The sequence below is a fragment of the Chionomys nivalis genome, chromosome X (assembly GCF_950005125.1).
Source record: "Chionomys nivalis chromosome X, mChiNiv1.1, whole genome shotgun sequence".
Classification (NCBI taxonomy): Eukaryota; Metazoa; Chordata; class Mammalia; order Rodentia; family Cricetidae; genus Chionomys; species Chionomys nivalis.
The window spans coordinates 121,237,750-121,257,835 of NC_080112.1; the positions used below are offsets into that span (position 1 = coordinate 121,237,750).

The window sequence follows — 20,086 nt, forward strand, 5'->3', positions numbered from 1 at the left end:
CCTTCTTATTTAGCTTCTCTAGGATCACAAATTATAGGCTCAATGTCCTTTATTTATGGCTAGAAACCAGTGAGTGAGTACATCCCATGTTCATCTTTTTGGGTCTGGGTTACCTAACTCAGGATAGTGTTTTCTATTTCCATCCATTTGCATGTAAAATTCAAGATGTCATTGTTTTTTTACTACTGAGTAGTACTCTAATATGTATATATTCCCCACTTTCTTCATCCATTCTTCCATTGAAGGGCATCTAGGTTGTTTCCAGGTTCTGGCTATTACAAATAATGCTGCTATGAACATAGTTGAACAAATGCTTTGGTAATATGATAGGGCGTCTCTTGGGTATATTCCCAAGAGTGGTATTGCTGGGTCCTGGGGTAGGTGGATCCCAAACCTCCTGAGAAACCAGCACACTGATTTCCAAAGTGGTTGCACAAGTTTGCATTCCCACCAGCAATGGATGAGTGTATCCCTAATTCCATATCCCCTCCAGCAAAGGCTATCATTGATGTTTTTGATTTTAGCCATTCTGACAGGTGTAAGATGGTACTGAGATCTCCTTTATCAGGGGAACTAGATAGGGTCAAATCTGATGATGTTGAGGGTGGGATGCTCCTTTGGGGAATAAAGGTACAACTTGAGTCTTTATTGACATATACAGAAGATGTGAGACTACTTTTGACAGAAGGAAAAGATGTTAAGCCATCAAGCTCCAGAAGTGAATATCTGATATCCACTTTAGGAAATAGGACATGTCTTGACATTTTTTTTTGTTTTATTAGAATGTCTAGAGCTTATTTTGGAAAAATAGGAATGTCTCGGGGAGTCTTCATGAGGATTGGGAATAAAGTTGCTAGGGGCACAAATGAAAATTCTTGGAAACTCTGTTGAAAAGCAATGCCCCACTGATTCTTGGGTGGATGGCACAGATTCTAGGGCCCCTTGGACTCCTTTGGGATGTTCCCAAGTATGATGGAGAAATGTTGATGGTCCCAGATTCCCTTTGTCACATATCAAAGGTACCAGAACACCTTGGTTATATTTTAAAACTCCCAAAGCCCCTGGCACAGATGGAAAAGATTCTAGAGTGCCTGTTATAGACCTTGAAGGCTTATAAACCTCTTTTGTAGCTGTCAATGTTTCTGTTCTCATTGGACTAAGTGGGGAAGGTTGCAGAGTCTGTACTGAAGGAGGTGGAAATCCTAGATCATCTTGGGAAGTTGGTGAAGCTTCTATAATCCCATGGGTAGAAGATGGTCTTTCTAGAGTACTTTTGGTAAATGGTGCAATTTGTGGTGTCCCCTGGAGAGAGTCAGAAATTCCAACTTCTCCTGAATCAGCTGATGAATGTCCTAAGGGCCCTGAATCCAGACAAGGGCATGGAGCATGTTGGGATGACAAGGAAGTATCTGAAGAACCTTGAGCAGACGGTGAATGTCCAAGAGATCCTTGCACTGGTATGGACACTCCCAGACCCTCTTGCAAATGGGATGAAATTCCTACACAACTATGCTGAGATTGTGTAGCTCTTTTTACAATTTGAAGATATTGTCTGATAACCATGTTCTGAGGGAGAGGGTACCATAGTCCCATGTGCAGGTGAAGTGGACCTCAGAGAACCTTGGTCAAGAGGAGAAAGTTCCAGAGTTTCCTCAGGAGATATTGATGGTCCTAAAATTTTATTTTCAGATACATAAGGTTCCACAGAATATCAGGCATATCCTGAATGTCCCAGAGACCCTTGAGAATATGGTGCATGTCCAAGATAATCCTGTGCAGATGTAGACAGTCCCAGGTCCCCTCTTGTAGACAACACATTTTCTAAATAGATTTGCTGAGGTGGTGAATCTTGCAGAGTTACTTTCCCCCCTGAAGACACTTGCTCTAAACCTTGTTCTGTTAGTGAATGTCTTATAGGCCCCATTTGATATTGGGCTGATTTCACACATCCCTGTTTAAATGGAGAACATTCCAGAGTTTCTTTGGAAAATGTTGGTGATCCCAGTATCCCTTGGTCACATATAGAAGAGCCCACAACACCTTGGGCAGATGTTGAAAGTCTTAGTGACTCTAGGACAGAGACCAAAGTTTCTAAAAACCTTGAGACATATTTTGAAGTTTTATAGAGCTCTTGGTAAGATGGCAAAGGTTCTGATGCCTTTAGTGTACATTCAGAAAGACCAGGAGGTCCCTCCAAAGGAGCCTGGATTCCTAGAACACTTTGAGATGATGGGGCTGGTTCTACAGACTCATGGACAGATGATGATGTCTGTCTAGTACATCATGGGTAGATGATGATGGGTAGATGGTGATGTCCCTAGAGAATGTTATGAAGTTTGAGAAAATCTGTAATCTCTGGGAGAAGATGGTGAATATGCTAAAAACTATTGGGCTAAAGAAAGACCAAGATCTTCTTGGGAAGATGGAGAAGTTTCTGGAGTCTCTTGATCAGGCTTTGAATGTTGTACATACTCTTGTACTGATACAGAAGATCCCAGAGACCACTGAGTAAACAGGGAATCTCCTAAATACCCTTGCTGAGGTAGTAAAGGTCCTAGAGACCCCTGGGTAGTTATAGACAATTCTGGACACAGTTGGTCTGACAATAAAGATTCCAAAGTCTCTGGTACAGATGGAGGAGGTCCCAGTGAACCTTTAGATGATGGAGAAAATTGAAGAGTTTCCTGGAGAGAAGATGATGATCCCTGAATCTGTTGGTCAGAGTCACAAGGGCACAAAGCACCATGATCAGATATTGAATTTCCCAGAGTTGCTGGGAGAGGTGCCATAGTTCCTGGAGATCCTGATGAAGATTCTAAAACTTTCGAAACTGTTTTGTAAGATGGCAAAGATTCTGATATCTTTGAAGTACATTGGGAAGGTCCCAGACACCCTTGGAAATGAGGCTGAAGTGGTAGAGCACCCTGATCATCTAATAGAGCTTCTACAACTCTCTGGACAGAAGATGATGTTTCTAGAGTAAATTTGGAAGATGATAAATGTTGCAGTATCTCATGGCAAGAGAGAGAATGCCCAGCTCCTGGAACAGATGGAACTGATTTTAGAGCCCCTTGGTCATAAGAAGGGCCTAGAACTTTTGGGGAAGATGTGGATGATTCTGGAGACAATTAGGAAAATGAGGAATGTCCAAGAGATTCTTGTCATGATGGAGACAATTTCACAGTTCCTTGGGTAGATGAAATATTTCCTTCATAACTCTCATGATGTGATGACTGTCCTGGAGTCACTTTGGCAGGAGCAGATAATTTCTGCCACACATTGTCTTGTGAGGAATCTACAAGAGTACCTTGTGAAGATGGGGTAGTTCTCAGAGACCCTTGAGAATATGGAGAATGTTTCAGAGACATTTGATGAGATGGTGCAGATTCTACAGATTTCTGTGATGATGTGGACAGTCTCACCTTATTTTGGGAGGATAAGGAAGAGCCTCCAGCATCTTGCAGTACAGAGTTGAAAAGGCCAGGAGTTCCTGAGGCAGATAGGAAATTTTCTACTGGCTCTGAATTAAACAGAGTAGTTTTGTAACCCTCTTGGGCAGATAGCAATACTTTTAATTCTTCCTGGGCAAATTGCAACAGTCCCAGATTTTCCTGGGAAGAAGACCTCAGTTGTAGATCATCTTGGGCATATGCCAAAGGTTCTGTATTCACCTGAGTATTTGATGAAAGTTTCCTATCCACTTGGGCATGTGTTGATGTTCATAGAATACCCCTGGCAGACAGGGGTGGTCTCAGAGTCCATGAGACAGTTGGAGACATTATTAAATCCACTTGGGCAGATGGAGAAGATCCTAGAGTCCCTGCATTAGATGGGGAAGTTCCCAATTCTCCCATTGAAGAATTGGATATCCCTAGATTGCCATGCATGCAGGTAGAATCTTCCTGAGTCCCCCAAGAAGACAGGTAAGGTTCTCCCTCATCTTGCGAAGATACTAAAGGACATGAACTCACTTGAACATATAATGAAATTACCAAAGGACCTAGGGAAGATTATGTATGTCTTAGATTCCCTAGTCCAGATAAAGGAATGTCTTTGTTCTATTTTGAAGAAGGCATAGAGTCTGAAGCTGTTTGTTGAACCCTGTGGGCAGACTGCCAAGATCCAACAGGTCCCAGGGATGAAACAGAGTTCCTACAGTGTCATGCCTAGGTGTAGAGAGACCAAAAGACACTTCTACACACAGGGAAGGTTCCAAAAGGCATTGGGAAGAATGGAAAGGACTCAAATTTGCCTGGGAAGATATGGAAAGTTCCATAAGCATATCATCAGATACCACAAGTCCTATGGCAGCTGTAGAAGTTTTGCATGCACCTGGTGTGGATGAAGAATATTCTGGGGACTCCCAGGGAGAATGCCAAGGTTCTACAGACCCTTGTGCTGTGACAGAAATTCTTGGGGACCGTGGGGCAGAATTCAAAGTTTCTACCATCTTTTTGGCATGCTGGCTATATCCTTGAGACACTGAAGTAGGTGATGAATATGCCACTGTGCTCTGTGCAGAAGTGGACTGTGAGCATGTATGTTGTCTATGTGAGGAACTTCCTGAGATCCCTTGGGCAGGTGGAGGATGTCCTAAACTCCTTTGTGCAGATGTGGACAGTCACATCAACCCTTGTATATACAGGCAGGAACCCACAGCTTTTTGAGCACAATGAGAAGTTGCTTGACTCCCCTGGTCTAAAAGGAAAGTCCCAGAGTTTCCCAAGGACAAGGTAGGTATACTGAACTTCCTACAGGAGATGTAGAAGTATCCAATGTTTCTCTTACATGTGGCAATTGCTCATGATAACTTTGTGTATTTTGAACTATTCCTTGGATGTCTTCAGTAGATAATGAAGACTATAGATTTCCTTTTAAAGATGCTGATGGACTCAGTGAACACTGGATAGATACATTAAGTTCTAGAGGGAGATGAGCAGAGAGCAGAGTTGCGGGATCACCTGGGGTATGTGTAGAAAGTTCTCTAGTCTCTTTGCTAAATGGTGAAAACTCTCAAGGGCCAGGGACAGATGGAGAGTTTCCCAAGGCTCTCTGACAGATGACAAATGGCTAAGATTCATTTGGGCAGGTTGAGATGTTTCCAGATTACCAGAGAAACAATGTAAAGGATCAAGTTCCCCTTGAGGAAATGAAAAAGGACACAGAGTTCCTTGTGCACACACAGAAAGTTCCAGAGGCAATCCAAAAATATAGCAAATGTTCAGGATATTCTGAAATTGCAGAAAGTTGGAACATTTCCTGAGAACCTGGGGCAGATATTCCAGTACCCGAAGGAGAGGACAAAGATCCTAGTGTGCTCTGTTCAGATTGGGAAGGATTCAGAAGTTCTGAGACAGATGGTGGACTTTGTGCTGACTGAGACGTTTTCTGACAGGTTTTAGATGAATCAGGGTGTTTCCTAGATCCTTGATTACATAGCAATGATGCTAGAGACCGTTGGGGAAATAAAGAAGGATCCACAGGCCCTTCTGCAGCCTGAGACACCCCCAGAGAACTCTGACCAGATTGCAAAGATCCTAATACTGTCTGGGTATTTTGGATAGACCTCAGAGGTTCTGTCATGGAAGGAAAAGGTCCTACAGTCTCTTTTGCAGATGTTGAATTTCCCAATGTGCCTTTGGCAGATAAAAGAAATTCCCCAGTGCCTTGGGAAGTAGAAAAAGACTTTGGAGTCCCTTGAGCATATTTAGACACTTTCAAAGTTCCTGGTTATGATAGGCATGTTTCCACAGTCCTTTCATCAGAATGAGAAAATAGTGAAGTCATTTGTGTTGATGACAAGAGATCTGGATGCCCTGGTATAGATGGAAACTTTCCCCTAGACACTTGGGTAGATGGGGAATTTGTATATGGCTCTGGAACTGCTTGGGAAGGTGCTGAAAGTTGCAGAGTCTCTTCAGCAGGTCGTGCTGAATGCAGAATTTCCTGGGATGACATAACATGTTTCAGAGGCCCTTGGGCAGGTTTCAAAGGTTCTAGATTCCCTTGGCCAGAAGGGAAAGAATCTGCAGATCCTTGGCTCTATGTTAAATGTCCTCTAGGCACTAGAGGTCTTGGCAAAGCTCCTGTAGTCCTTGTAGCAGACTGAGAAGTTTCCACACCCTCTCTCACACATGACAAATGCCCCCAAGGTTTTCTGGGAGTATTGGTGTTGTCTCAAAACCCCTGAAGAATATACTGAGTGTTTTGAAGACCTTTGGATAGATGGCAAAGAATTTAGGACAGGCAAAGTTTCCTCTGTAGCTGTGGAGAGTTCCTAAGGCACTTTTGAAGATACCAAAGGTCCTAGAGTCCATGGATTAGATAAAGTATTTTTTGAGAACCTGGAGTAGATGGCAAATGTTCTTCTATGTGTGATAGTGAAGACATAAAGTATGCTTGAGGTTTCTGGCTAGATGGGAAAGGTCCTGTAGTCCTAGGGGAAGAAGCTGAACTTTGGACATTATGTTGGGCAGATGAAGAAAATTTTTGATACTCCTGGAAAGAAATTGGATGTTGTGAAGTACTTTGAGAAGATGACAGAATTCCTACATCTCCTTGTGTGGGTGTAGATAGCTTTATAGACCCTAGTGTAGACTGTGGAGGCCCTAGAGACCATTGGGCAGATAAAATAATTCTCAAAGGCCTTTGATAAGATGGCCCAGATCCTAATATGACACGGGCATTGTGGGTAGACCCCAGAGGTTCTGTAGTTGATGTTAAAGTTCCTGTAGTCTGCTTATCAGATGTGGACCACCCTGCTGTGCCTTGGGAAGATATGAAATGACCCTCAGTGCACTGAATAGATGGGAGAGACCGTAGAGTCCCTTGTGCAGATTTGGACAATTTTAGAGTTGTCCTGAAAAGCAAGGTTCCACAACCCCTTCATCAGAATGAGAAAATGGAGTTTCTTGTGATGGTGATATAGAGAGACCCAGATGGAAATCTCCTGCAGTCCCTAGGGTAGGTGGGGAACCTATGTATGGTTTTGAAAGTTCTGAGAAAGATGCTGAAGATCGTAGGGCCCCTTTAGCCTATCGTGATTCCTTTAGCATTGACTGGGCTGACATGGAAAGTTCCAGAGACCCTTGGTCAGGTTTCAAATTTTCTAGATATCCTTGACCAGAGAGAAAGGATTCTGAACCTTGTTGGGTACGAGTTGAATGTTCTACAGGCACTACAGGTGATGGCAAAGCTCCTATAATCCCTGGAGCAGATTGAGAAGATTCGATGTCCTTCTTTCCATGAGGCAAATGCTCCAATGTATGGTGGGAGTGTTGGTATTTTTCCCAAATCACTGAAGTCTGGATGGATGATAAAGAACTTTGCACAGGTAAAGTTCTCTCTGATGCTTTGGAGAGTTTCTTACATCCTCCATAAGATAGCAGAGGTTCTAAAGTCCCTGGAACAGATGGAGGGTGTTCCTGAGCATGTAGAATAGATGGTGAATGTTCTATGTCCTCCAGGGAGGACAAAAAAGATCCTCGACTTTTTTGTCTAGATAAGAAAGATTCTGTAGTTTTTTGGGAAAATGCTGAATCTTGGACAGTATGTTGGGCCAATGGAGAAAATCTTGGAACTACTTGGGATGAAGTGGGATGTGCTCACAATTATCTGTAACTCCAGTCCTAATGGGATATGATACCCTCTTCTGACTTCTGCAGGCACCAGGCATGTATATGGTGCACAGACATATGTGCAGGCAAAATACCATACACATAAAAATAAATAATAAAAGAGAGTGAATAAAAATGTCATAATGAATCTCACTTTGTATGCTAACTTTTAAGCCTCATAAAGTATGTGTATGTTCATCATCTGCATATTTGTTTAGTTTCTGTGCTTTTTTTGACTTCTATTTTTATTTCCTCAAACTGTATTTATTGTTTTGCATTTGTTAAGATTTAATTTGCAGAGAAAACCAACACATGTGGTATATTTTTAGAAGAGATTCCATAGGGTGCCAAGAAGAACGTGTATGCCATTCCAATTTACTAAAGTATTTTCTAGGTATGTGTTAAATCTAATCTATGTATCATCTAGTCCAGATCTGACATTTCTTTGATAATTTTAATTTATATGATATGATGTTTTATGTGGATTGCCAACAGGACCTATAATAAATAAAAGGAGCCTATGTGCATGCCTTTGAGGGATTATCTAGCTTAAGTTATCCTCTGTGTGTGTCTGTCAGGATATATTGGGGGGGTGTCTGTGTTGGGCGGTGGGCTCTGAGGTCCTAGAAATGCCAAGTAGGCCAATCAGAAGGAGGGTACTGCCACTTCCATATGGTTCTTACAAAATTCTCTCATCCATCAAGCTACATGTAAAGATACGGGCCACCCCACAAACATGCACCATGTACTGGACCACTCCATGCTTATGACCACATGAGCTGGAACTGAAGGGTGGAGCCTTAAAAGTCTTCATCTATGTGCCAACATGTCATATGCCTTTAACCCTGAGCTGACCAACAGAGCTGTTATATACTGTGACCTCTGGGCCACTTCTTATGGCCTCTCTCAGGACTTGTCTCCAAGCCAGGGATAAAGTATAAACCAAACCAAACACACACACACACACACACACACACACACACACACACACGAGTTTAAAGTTCAAGGAGGCCAGGTCTTACCCTCTGTTAATTTCAGAGCCTTCTCTGAGGATTCTTGTAGCTGAGATGATGCCTGGACAGCGCAGAGCAGGAGAAGGGGCTTTTGGATCCTTGACCCTATGACTTCTCCCTGGGTATTATGTAGGGTGGCCTAGACAGCAGAAGGCAGGTATATGCCACCTGCATGGGTGCCCCTTATCAAAGAGAGGAGCTTTGTCAGGGGTGGCAAGGGCAGTGAAACCTGGGCTGGATGGTACCCAGAGGCCTGCCTGGTCAATTTGGGCACCCTACATTCCACATCCTGATCTGGCTACTTCTACTTGGATTCACCCTAAGCTACCACACCGCATTGAGCTTGGTGCCCACTAGGTACGCACAAGAAGGAGGTACATGATGATGTTGGTGGCAGATGCCTTCTGTCAGACCCCTTGTAGGGTTCTGGGGATGTAGCTGTGGATCAGAAACATCTTCTGGCAGGTACAGGTCCCTGAATTGCAAGCACAGCATGGCTCAAGGAGAAAGCCATTTCTCAGAGAAAGCAAAGTAAAGAAAGGAGGGCCCTGCAGAAAGAGAGGAGAGGATGACAGGGAGGGAGTTATGTGGATGACAGACATTTTGCCATAATGGTTACCTGGCCCTGAGACCCTGAGCACCTGGCCAGAGATGCTGGACAGTGTGTGCGGTTTCAGGGAAGGAATTGTGTGTTCTGCTGGGGAGACTGAGCCAAAAACTAGAGGTTCCATGGGCAGGCTTGTGCACATGATGTGGGCTGATGGGCTCCACAAGGTCTCCAAAGGAACCCAGAGGTAACCCAGGATGCAGAATCCCCTGCAGAGAGGTTCTCTAACCCTGCCAGGCATGGTGACTTCAGGACCTGAGAGGCTGTGCTTCCCTTGCCCAGCAAACCAAGGGCTGTGGTGGGCACGCAGTTCCCCTGGGTCCGGTTGCTCCCACACTGCTCATGGGTCACAGAGACTGCAGGAGACTGGCTTAGGCACAGTGGGGGCACTATGGGAGCTACTCTTTAGCCAGCACTCAGCCATGTCAGCAGAAGCACTGGGGAGCTGCTGGCGGGATCGGAAAAACAATTCTGCTTGATGGCAGCAATACACCGAGAATGCCAACCGTCACAGGGCATGGGTGCACTCCCTCTGCCCTTTCTAAAGCAAAAATAAAGGAAATCCAGTGCACCACACTCCAAGATGGCCACCAAACAAACAACTAGGCCAGGACTGGCTAGTGATGGGTCTCTAGGCTAAAATTTTGCCTGCCCCCACTCCCTTCCAAACGCAGGAACCCAGCAGAAGCGGTAGAAGTGGAGGTGTGCAGGACAGAGTCAGCTTCACATTCATCCGTGGAGAAGAGACAAGATAGGGTATCACACCTTCGTAATCTTCCATGAACCTCCCTGCTTCAGCACAGAGAGACGATGCCCTGTCTCTCTTCCCACAGACCCTGGTACTTGTTTCTGTGACTCTCATTTAATTACTGGGAATTTTGTATGTCATTGCAATTGCAAGGTTTAGGAGTTGGGACAAAAACCGGGGCACAATAGACATGCCACCCAAGGAGAAGAAGTCTACAAGCAAAACTCCAAAGCGCCCGAGGGATTCTCCCGATTCTCAATTTGATGATGACTTGAAGCTCAATGTTCCCCAAAGGCTAGGTACAATCAGAGGGTTTTGTGAAAGGCTGGACGTACCTCAGGGAACAGTTTGACTGATCTCTTGGCAGGTGGTGCAGAAGGGCAGTTCAGGCCCAGGATCATTGCTTTAGATTGCAGGATGCTTCCAACTTTGAAAACGGGTATTTCTATGTATCCCAAACTGGTTTGTTGACTTTAAGTTCCCCCTTGATCTTCTAACTTCACGACTGCTAGCCTAAACCATCCTCACTTCCAGCTTGTCTCGTGGAAAGATTTAAAATTACTTTAACCCCGGAAGGCTTGTACAAATGCCTAACTAAAATATCCCCAGGCACATACCTGTTTTAATCTCACTTGTACACACATTTAAAAGTACTTTTCCGGTCTAGGATGCCTAGAAATTCCAAAGACAACTTATTTTGTATTTTCTTTCTCTTCAGTGTAGTAGAAAACCTCGCGATTGATATCTGTGATGACAGTGCTTCATCAGATCAAGATGAACAGCCGGCGAGGTAATAAGTGTAAAGTATTGTTTGTTTGTCATTAGAAGACAGTTTCAGAAAATTCAACTCTTCTTTGTTAAACACCACATATTTATTTCCGAATAAAATGAATTTTCATATCTCATTTAAGAATTCATACTGTTTTGTCTTTAAGGAATCTTTATTTTTAATGTCAGAGAAAGCACATACACATTTTGTTCATGTTAGTAAGGGAATAAGAAAATGTCAAAAACGTATAAATGTAAGAACAGTTAAACAAGTTGTAATACCTTCACATATAAGACATACAACCACGAAATAAGTTGAACATGTCTATGAATATCATTATGAATAAATCCAGAAAATCTTGCTATTTAAAGTAAATTACCATGGATAAATAAATAAAAATGAACAAATTAAAAAACTTTAATATTTGTATATGCATGCACTAAAAGTAAAATAAAAATGATATATGTACTACTTAATTTACCACATAATTGTTCCTTACTATGTATAACTTAGAGATACATGATTTGGCATAGCTATATAATAGGCTTTAATTATCCTTACAGTATAATATTTATTTTTATTTTGTTTTCTGTTTATGTTTTGGAGATTAAATGTTACTGTGATTGCAGGTGATTTTCCTTCCTCATCTAACCTGTGCCATCACACGAGAGTCAAAGCATTCTATTTCTTAAACTGAAAAAGCTGGACACATATTATTTTAGTACTGCACTTAAATTCCTCACATCTGCTTTTTACCTATGGTTCAATTTATGCACTTCATAGAAATTAGTAGAAAGTCATCTTCTTGCTTAGAGTTAAATATAAGAAATTATGGCAATATTTGAAGATGGAAGACATAACTTGTGAGATAAGCACAATGACCATACCAAAAAAAAAAAAGTCTAAGGAAGACTATTTCTCCCACTGTCAGTATTCCTTAGTTGCTTGTTTCCTGAAGTTTTTATTTTTGTATAGTTTAGGACTCGTAGAGTTTCCCTGGCTATTGATTGCTTTGTTTAGCTCATCTTTAGATTATCATGTTGGTGACAACTTAGAAGTGTTTCTAATATCCCTAGAATTTTAGAGCAATCCCCTTGATCTTAGACTCTTACAATCTTTCTACCCCCTCTTCCCTTCTAGTTCTTGGGCCTTAGGTATCATTGTATTAGGCATATAAGAGACATTATGTGAGCATGTTCCTTTTAGAAATAATATATGTGTGAATGTGTATCTCTTTCTCTATATATATATACACACATATGTATATGTGTGTATATATATATATGAGAAAGAAAGAGTAATATATGGGAGGATTTGGAAGGGAAAAAAGGAAAGGGAATGTAATTACAATACCAAAAACATAAAAGAAGCAATTTAAAATCTTTTAATACCAAAATCTTACACATTCAGTTTTCGAACACAGAAAACTGAATTTTTCAGCATATTCATATTGCATTTTTTGAGTGTAAATTGTCCTGGGGTCATTTGAGTGGCATCAGCATCATCATAGGTCCCTTTATAACAGGGAAATTTAGGCAGACATTCGAGTCACAGGAGGACTAAACTAGGAAAAGAATTCATAAAGAAAGGTAGGTTTTTTTCCCCGAACATTCAAAAGGTGAAAGGAACCATCATATGAATGCAGGCAGCCACAAGACACCAGGAAAGGCAAAATCTGGATGAACTGAACATGATGCTGACAACAATTGTAGCATATCCCAGGCAAAGAACATAACAGAATTATAAGATGTATCTAAACGTGACAAGCATTTTATTAAAACCTAAGTGAAATTTACTTATTAAATCACAGAACAAATTTGTATAAAATTTGAATTATGGAAATTTAAAAAATGTAAAATTTTACAAGTTTGTGTAAAATTTGTATTAATTTTGAATTTTTTAATATGCTAACATTATATTAGATGCATCTAAGAATAAAATTACATACATGTGTGTATTACATTTTTACTAAACAACTTACATTTGATGTTTAAACTTTTGCAAGAATGTCTGTTGAAAATCCTTTAAATGTCATCCTGAAACATTTTTATTGATACTAAAGAATTATTCTTCTAACTCAAACTATTATTATGAAAATAGAAGAAACAATTATAGAACAGAATCAGCCAAGACAATTTAATAATGTCCTAGTCACAGGAAATACTAGTCTACTCATTTACTCTTAAATTTTATATGACTATACTACTATGGAAATTAACCTGGTAGTAAAAAAAGAATTTGCTTCTTGATTTTACCTGACTCCATCACTTTGACTGTTTCATTCTGCGCTATATAAAAGTTAACATCCACTGAAATCAGTGATAATATGGAAACAAGAATGAGTCAAAGAAAACACAAGAAATAGAATGGGAATGAGTGAAAAAAGGGAATGGGAGAGAAGAGGTGAATCTGTTTCTTGTGTTGTGGAGCAGATAACTCCAGAGCCTTGTACAGTGCATGCTTTATTATTGAGCTACACACCCAGCACGTAGCTATATTTATCATTTGTGGGTAAGTCTAATGTTGATTTACATAACCCCATGTCAAAATTACTGTACAAACTTTAAATATGTGCAATTTACTGGATGACAACTGTACCTTAATAAAGCTGTTAAAATGACCAAGCGCCCCCCCCCCCCAAAAAAAGAGGCAAATCTGGACTTCCTAGTTAAAGCTGAGCAGGGTTAAAGAGAGATATTGTATCTGGAACTCATTTACATGTTGTTGTATTTATTTGTTAACATTTATAAAAAATCAAATCAAGCAAGGATAAATACAATTTAAAAATACTATGAAAGCATAAGCTTCCTTAGAGGGAAGCAACTAACAGTCCAACACAGTTATGACACCTACAAACTTGGAAGACCAGTTCAGTAACACAATGGGTTCAGTGGTAATTCTCATATCCTGGCTGTAAGCAGTAGCTCTCTTAACTGCTTTTCAATTTTTTTTTCTTTTCAAGTAATTTATGCTAATAAAAATGCTGCCTACCTGAATAATTGTGATCCTTTTCCCCTAATGTTCTCAAGAATTTTTTTGTTAAAAATTTCCACCTCCTCCCCTCCTCCCATTTCCCTCCCCCTCCTGCTCCTCTCCACCTCCCTCTCCAGTCCTAAGAGCAGTCAGGGTTCCCTGTCCTGTGGGAAGTCCAAGGTCCTCCCCCCTCCATCCAGGTCTAGGAAGGTGAGCATCCAAACAGACTAGTCTCCCACAAGGCCAGTCCATGCAGTAGAATCACAACCCAGTGCCATTGTCCTTGGCTTCTCAGTCAGCCCTCATTGTCAGCCACATTCACAGAGTCCAGTTTAATCACATGCTCTATCAGTCCCAGTCCACCTGGCCTTGGTGAGCTCCCATTAGATAATTCCCACTGTCTCTGTGGGTGGATGCACCCCTCGCAGTCCTGACTTCTTTGTTCATGTTCTCCCTCCTTCTGCTCTTCACCTGGGCCTTGGGAGCTCAGTCCAGTGCTCCAATGTGGGTCTCTGTCTCTTTCTCCATCCGTCGCCAGCTGGTGATATGCAAGATATTCATCAGTGTAGCTATGGAAGAAGGCCAGTATAGGCACCCTCTCCTCTGTTACCCAAGGATCTAGCTGTGGACATCCCCATGGACACCTGGAATCTCTTCTAGAGCCAAGACTCTAGCCAACCCTAAAATGGTCCCCTTAGTTAAGATACCTTGTTCCTTGTTCCTGTATGTACCCTTCATCCTTCTCAACCATCCCATTTCCCCAAGCTCTTTCCAATCCTCCCCTTCTCCCTTCTTTCTCCCCATTTCCCCTTCTCCACAACCCACCCCCACCCTCGTGCTCCCAACATTTGCCCAGCGACCTTTTCTACTTCCAGTATCCAGGAGGATAAATATATGTTGTTCTTTGGGTTCACCTTCTTATTTAGCTTCGCTAGGATCATGAATTATAGGCTCAATGTCCTTTGTTTATGGCTAGAATCCACTTATGAGTGAATACATACCATATTCATCTTTTGGGGTCTAGATTATATCACTCGGTAAAGTGTTTTCTATTTCAATCCATTTGCATGCAAAATTCAAGATGTCATTGATTTTACCGCTGAGTAGAACTCTAAAGTGTATATGTGCCACACCTTCTTTATCCATTCTTCTATTAAGGGGCACCTAGGTTGTTTCCAGGTTCTGGCTATTACAAATAGAGATGCTATGAACATAGATGAAAAATGCTGTTGTAGTACGATTGGGCATCTCTTGGGTATTTTCCCAAGAGTGGAATTTTTGGACCCTGAGGTAGGTTGACTCACAGTTTCCTGAGAAACTGCTACACTGATTTCTAAAGTGGTTGCACCAGTTTGCATTCCCACCAACAATGGATGAGTGTTCCCATTATTCTACAACCTCTCCAGCATAGGCTATCATTGGTGTTTTTGATTTTAGCTATTCTGACAGGTGTAAGATGGTATCTCAAAGTTGTTTGGATTTGCATATCCCTGATGGCTAAGAAGGTTGAGCATGACCTTAAGTGTCTTTTGGCCATTTGAACTTCTTCTGTTGAGAATTCTCTGTTCAGTTCAGTACTCCATTTTTTAATTAGGTTAATTAGAGTTCTTATGTCTAGTTTCTTTAGTTCTTTTTATATTTTGGAGATCAAAGCTTTGTCTGATGTGGAGTTGGTGAAGATCTTCTCCCATTTAGTAGGTTGCCTTTTTGTCTTAATGACAGTTTCCTTTGCTTTACAGAAGCTTCTAAGTTTCAGGAGATCCCATTTATTCATTGTTGTTCTTATTGTCTGTGCTAATGGGGTTCTATGTAGGAAGTGGTCTTCTGTGCCCATGTGTTGCAGACTACTTCCCACTTTCTCTTCTATCAGGTTCAGTGTGGTCAGATTTATATTGAACTTTTTACACCATTTGGACTTGAGTTTTGTGCATGGCAATAGATATGGATCTATTTTCATACTTCTACAGGTTGACATCCAGTTATGCCAGCCCCATTTGTTAAAGATGCTTTCCTTCTTCCATTGTATAATTTTTGCTCCTTTGTCGAAAATCAGGTGTTCATAGGTTTGTGGATTAATATCTGGGTCTTCAATTCAATTCCATTGGTCAATATCTCTGATTTTCTGCCAATATCAAGCTGTTTTCATTACTGTATCTCTGTAATAAAGTTAGGAGTCAGGGATGGTAATGTGTCCAGAATTTCCTTTATTGTATAGGATTGTTTTAGCTATCCTGGGTTTTTTTGTTTTTCCATATAAAGTTGATTATTGTTATCTCAAGTTCTGTGAAGAATTTAGTTGGGATTTTGATGGGGATTGCATTGAATCTATAGACTGCTTTTGGTAGAATTGCCATTTTTACTATACAAATTTTACAGCAAATTAAAGAGGGGAAGCCGCCACAGCAGAGCTCAGAAGAAAATAGATATGGAGACTCTTCAGATGACGTGTCCAATGGTGACTCCATAATAGATTGGCCTAACTCTGGCAGACAGACTGCCAAGACAACAAGAAGTAGTAAGAGAGAAAATCAGTCCTGGAGGGCAGTGAGCCAGACTAATCCAAACAGCAGTGATTTCAGATTCAGTTTAGAGACAAATGTTAACTATCATAATGGAAGCCAAACCCCAGAGAATGAAAATGAACCATCTGCTACAGGTCTTAGTGTAGAAAACATGGACAGCAGCATCCAAAGTCAAATGGAAAATTCAGCATCTGAGACATCATCTGCCAGACCCCCTCGGTCAGAACGCAGTTCTGCTGCAGAATTAACAGAAGTGCCATCCACCAGAGGTCAGAGGAGGGCAAGAAGCTGGAAACCCGAACACCAGAGAAGAACCAGAGTCAGAGCTGAAAGAAGTAGGTCTCTGTACCCAGCAAATGAAATTCCACAAAGATCTCGTCATAGCATCTCATCTGAGACTTTTGAGCACCCTTTGGTAAACGAGATCGAGGGAAGTTCTAGAGCCCCTCACCATGGGACTTTGAGACAGCAGATAACTGGACCTGAGTTCCTAGGTAGAGGTCTTTTTGCAGCTTCTGGGTCAAGAAATTCTGCCACTCAGGGGACAAGTTCTTCAGACACAGGTACCAATGGTGAAGCAGCAGGATCTGGTCAAAGACCTCCAATCATAGACCTTCAAGTCAGAACAAGAGATCTGCTGGGAGAATACCGGCAGAGAGACACCATTGCTAGCAGAACTCAGTCAACGTCTCAGATCCCAAACAACCCAGTCACTTATGAAAGTGAACGTGGAGGCTTTATACGCACCTTTACACTTTCTGAACGTGCAGGTGGGAGAACCTATGTGAGTACTGACGGGTTTTCCACTCTTACAATCTTCAATCCTGGATCAAGGGAAACTACATCTGTTCCAATTCAAACCACATTAAGGCAGAGAATGACACGTTTTGGTGAGCTTCCATGGAGTGGAAGAGGGAACTCTGGTGGTAACAGCTCTGCTTCTGGCTCCAGCTCCAACCCTGGCTCCAATTCCAATGGTGAAAGTACAGAAAGTAGCTCAGACATGTTTGAAGGAGGTAATGAAGGAACCCGACTTGACCCCTATAACTACAACCACCAACCTAGAGGACTCACCAAAAAACAGATTAATAACTTGGCAATGAGAAGTTTTGGTGAAAATGATTCATTGAAGACATGTAGTATTTGCATTACTGAATATATGGAAGGTGACAAACTTCGTGAGCTACCTTGCTCCCATGAGTACCATGTCCACTGCATCGATCGCTGGTTATCGGAGAATTCCACCTGTCCCATTTGTCGCCGGGCCGTCTTATCTTCGAGGAACAGAGAAAGGGTGGTGTAATGAGAACAGAACTCTCAAAGCTGTGTAGTTGGAATAGTGACAGGCAAACGGAAATCGCTTGCTTTATCTCCATGTTTTTGAGCAGTGCTTAAATATAAAGTCACAACTGAATCGAGTCATTGCTTTCCTAGGGAATCCTGTCTTTTCTCTAGTTTCTCTTTGAGGATAGAAAGAATATTTCAGAAGCAACGTTTTAGGGCTTCAGTGTTTGATTTCAATACCAGATAATTGGTAACCTGTTACTGATAATTTACCCATGTACACTTGTCATTTTCCCTTTGTTACCACAAGATCTGCCTTAGCAGGGGCTCCTTTATCATGCTGTGCTCTTTTTAGGTTTCCCAAGCTATAAGAGGGGCATGAAGAAAATTCCCACTCAAGACTAAGTTCCATTATGTGTTTAGTAAGTGATTAAAACTATACCATTCCCAGTTGTTAACGCAAATTCAGTCACATTCTGAATATTGTTTGTTCCCCTTCCAGATTAGGGGATGATGGACATACCAATGTAAATAACACTAAACAGTTAGGATCTCTTAAGTGTATTATCTGTCCTAAGCCCATCACTGTGGCACACAATAAAGTGAACATAGAGTTTCATTGAGATATTTATCTTGTGAAAACATTAAAAATCCTATGCTCGTGTAAGTAAAAAAATGCATTTGTTTTTTTTCAAAACGTAAAGCAATTTTGTAGAGGCTCAGTACTTTTCCAATGCACTGTTGTATTAATGCACTCAAAATTGTAAAGTACCATGCTTAGAAATGAGAACTGCTTTTGTGAGCTGTGATAGTAAAACAGACACCAAACAAAGTATGAAGCTGCTTTTGTAAGTGTGTTGGTGATGAGAGCAGAACATATCTTTATTTAATGTATTTGAGAACAGCTATTGTGACATGGAAAGGAAAGGACCATATAGAATCAAACTGTGCTAAAACCCAATGGAAACCATGGATTTTAACTTGGATTTAGGCAGGAAGTGATAGAAGGTAAGAGCATTGCTCTGGAGAATGGACCATTTTCATGATGACAGCGATATAGGCTTGAACTAGTTTCCTACAATGACAGCCACAGCAGCTTGACCCAGTATTCAACTCGAATAGATGAAGCAGAAGATCAACAAATTTGGTGGAGCTGTCTTTGGTTTAAAAAAAACAAACCGCTGCCACCTAGCACAAGTTAAATTGATGTTTTTACAATCTGCTCCTCAAAAACAAAAGGTGGAGGATAGATACTTCTAAACCAATTTTAAAGTAGGTATTTCAGTTGGTACAGATGGGTGTGCTTTTGGAAAAGTTTCGGATTTGCTTGTTTTCGAGATTTATTATGTAAGGTAATAGTGCACACTTGTCAATATTTCATTGCTGTACCTAGCAGATCCAACATGCCACATTTAAAAGACATATTCATAAACTAAGATATTATCTTTTATTGAAATTGAGGCATGTTGGGTTATTTGAAATTCAAATTCTAGTTGTATTGCCCATATGTGAAGATGAGATGGCCAGCTCTCATCTATGGACACGTACTTTATTGTTCTTTTTCAGTGGTAAGAATAGAATGTGATAACCCCAGGACTCTTGCCTGGTTTTTCTTTTAAGACTGATTGGGGTTAAGATTAGCCTTGTTGGTTCCCAGGAGAAAGCTGCCAGGCCAGAAGAGAAGCTGGATTGAGCAGGCACATCCCTGGCCTTTCGCTCAATGAGCTAACTACCCAGACTAGTCTGGGATTCTAGAAACTGCTTTACCCAAATCTGCTTACCCTCACTGATACCACCTTAGCAGTACAGATTATTTAAAAGTTCATTCTTACATGTTTTCCTCTGGCTATCATTTCTACCTAAGTGTCAAGGGAATGAAATTGTAAATTAGATAGTTGTTTACATAGAATATGTACTGCTCTTGCAAGGAAATAATGTTCAGACAAAGCTTCGCCTATTTTTTTAATATAAACAGATTTCACTATTTATGGCTCTTATGTAATACATTTTTTATCTTTTTAATAGAATTATCCAGGTAAAAGTCAGAATTCCTTTATATTTGTGAGCCTCCTTGTCACCTTTCTATGGTTTTCAGATCTGCAGGATAGTCCTGATTAACTAAAAAAAAAATCCATTTTCCTCTTGGTATAAATGTTCCATTTTAGGGGTGTTCATTTTCTATTGCTAAAAAACAGCTGACGCATATTCTAAACATGAAGTTTGTAGGGGAAAGCCAGCCAATCACCTTTCTTGAAGGGCGTGATCCCCTGAGGTTATTATTTACTTATGAACATTGCGGGTGTGCTCCCCGCTGCACTTTCTGTTTTCCTGCTTTCTGCTGGAACCTCGGCTTTGTAAGTCCTCCACTTATTAAAGCTGAATATTTTATAATAAATTCTGTCTGCCGTTCATTTACGCCGTAACATTATGGTGCCCGAACGTATGGCATGTTTTTTGGATATCCGCCCACGCCTCTGAGAGTGACCGTGGCGCCTGGGCCTCCTTAGCTGCCCGCGCCTCAGCCGCGGCTTGCTGCTCACTCACACAGTGCCCT

At 41.2% G+C, this 20,086-nt stretch overlaps 1 protein-coding gene across 1 annotated transcript; it reads left to right on the top strand.

The window, feature by feature from the left end:
- Positions 1 to 1,280: 1,280 nt before the first annotated feature.
- On the top strand, positions 1,281 to 19,877 carry LOC130868622 (E3 ubiquitin-protein ligase RLIM-like). Its single transcript, XM_057760775.1, has 4 exons — positions 1,281 to 1,457; positions 5,244 to 5,395; positions 10,703 to 10,774; positions 16,072 to 19,877. The coding sequence occupies exons 1-4, from the start codon at positions 1,281 to 1,283 to the stop codon at positions 17,549 to 17,551; spliced, it is 1,881 nt and encodes a 626-aa protein (XP_057616758.1). The 3' UTR covers positions 17,552 to 19,877.
- The last annotated feature ends 209 nt before the right edge of the window (positions 19,878 to 20,086 follow it).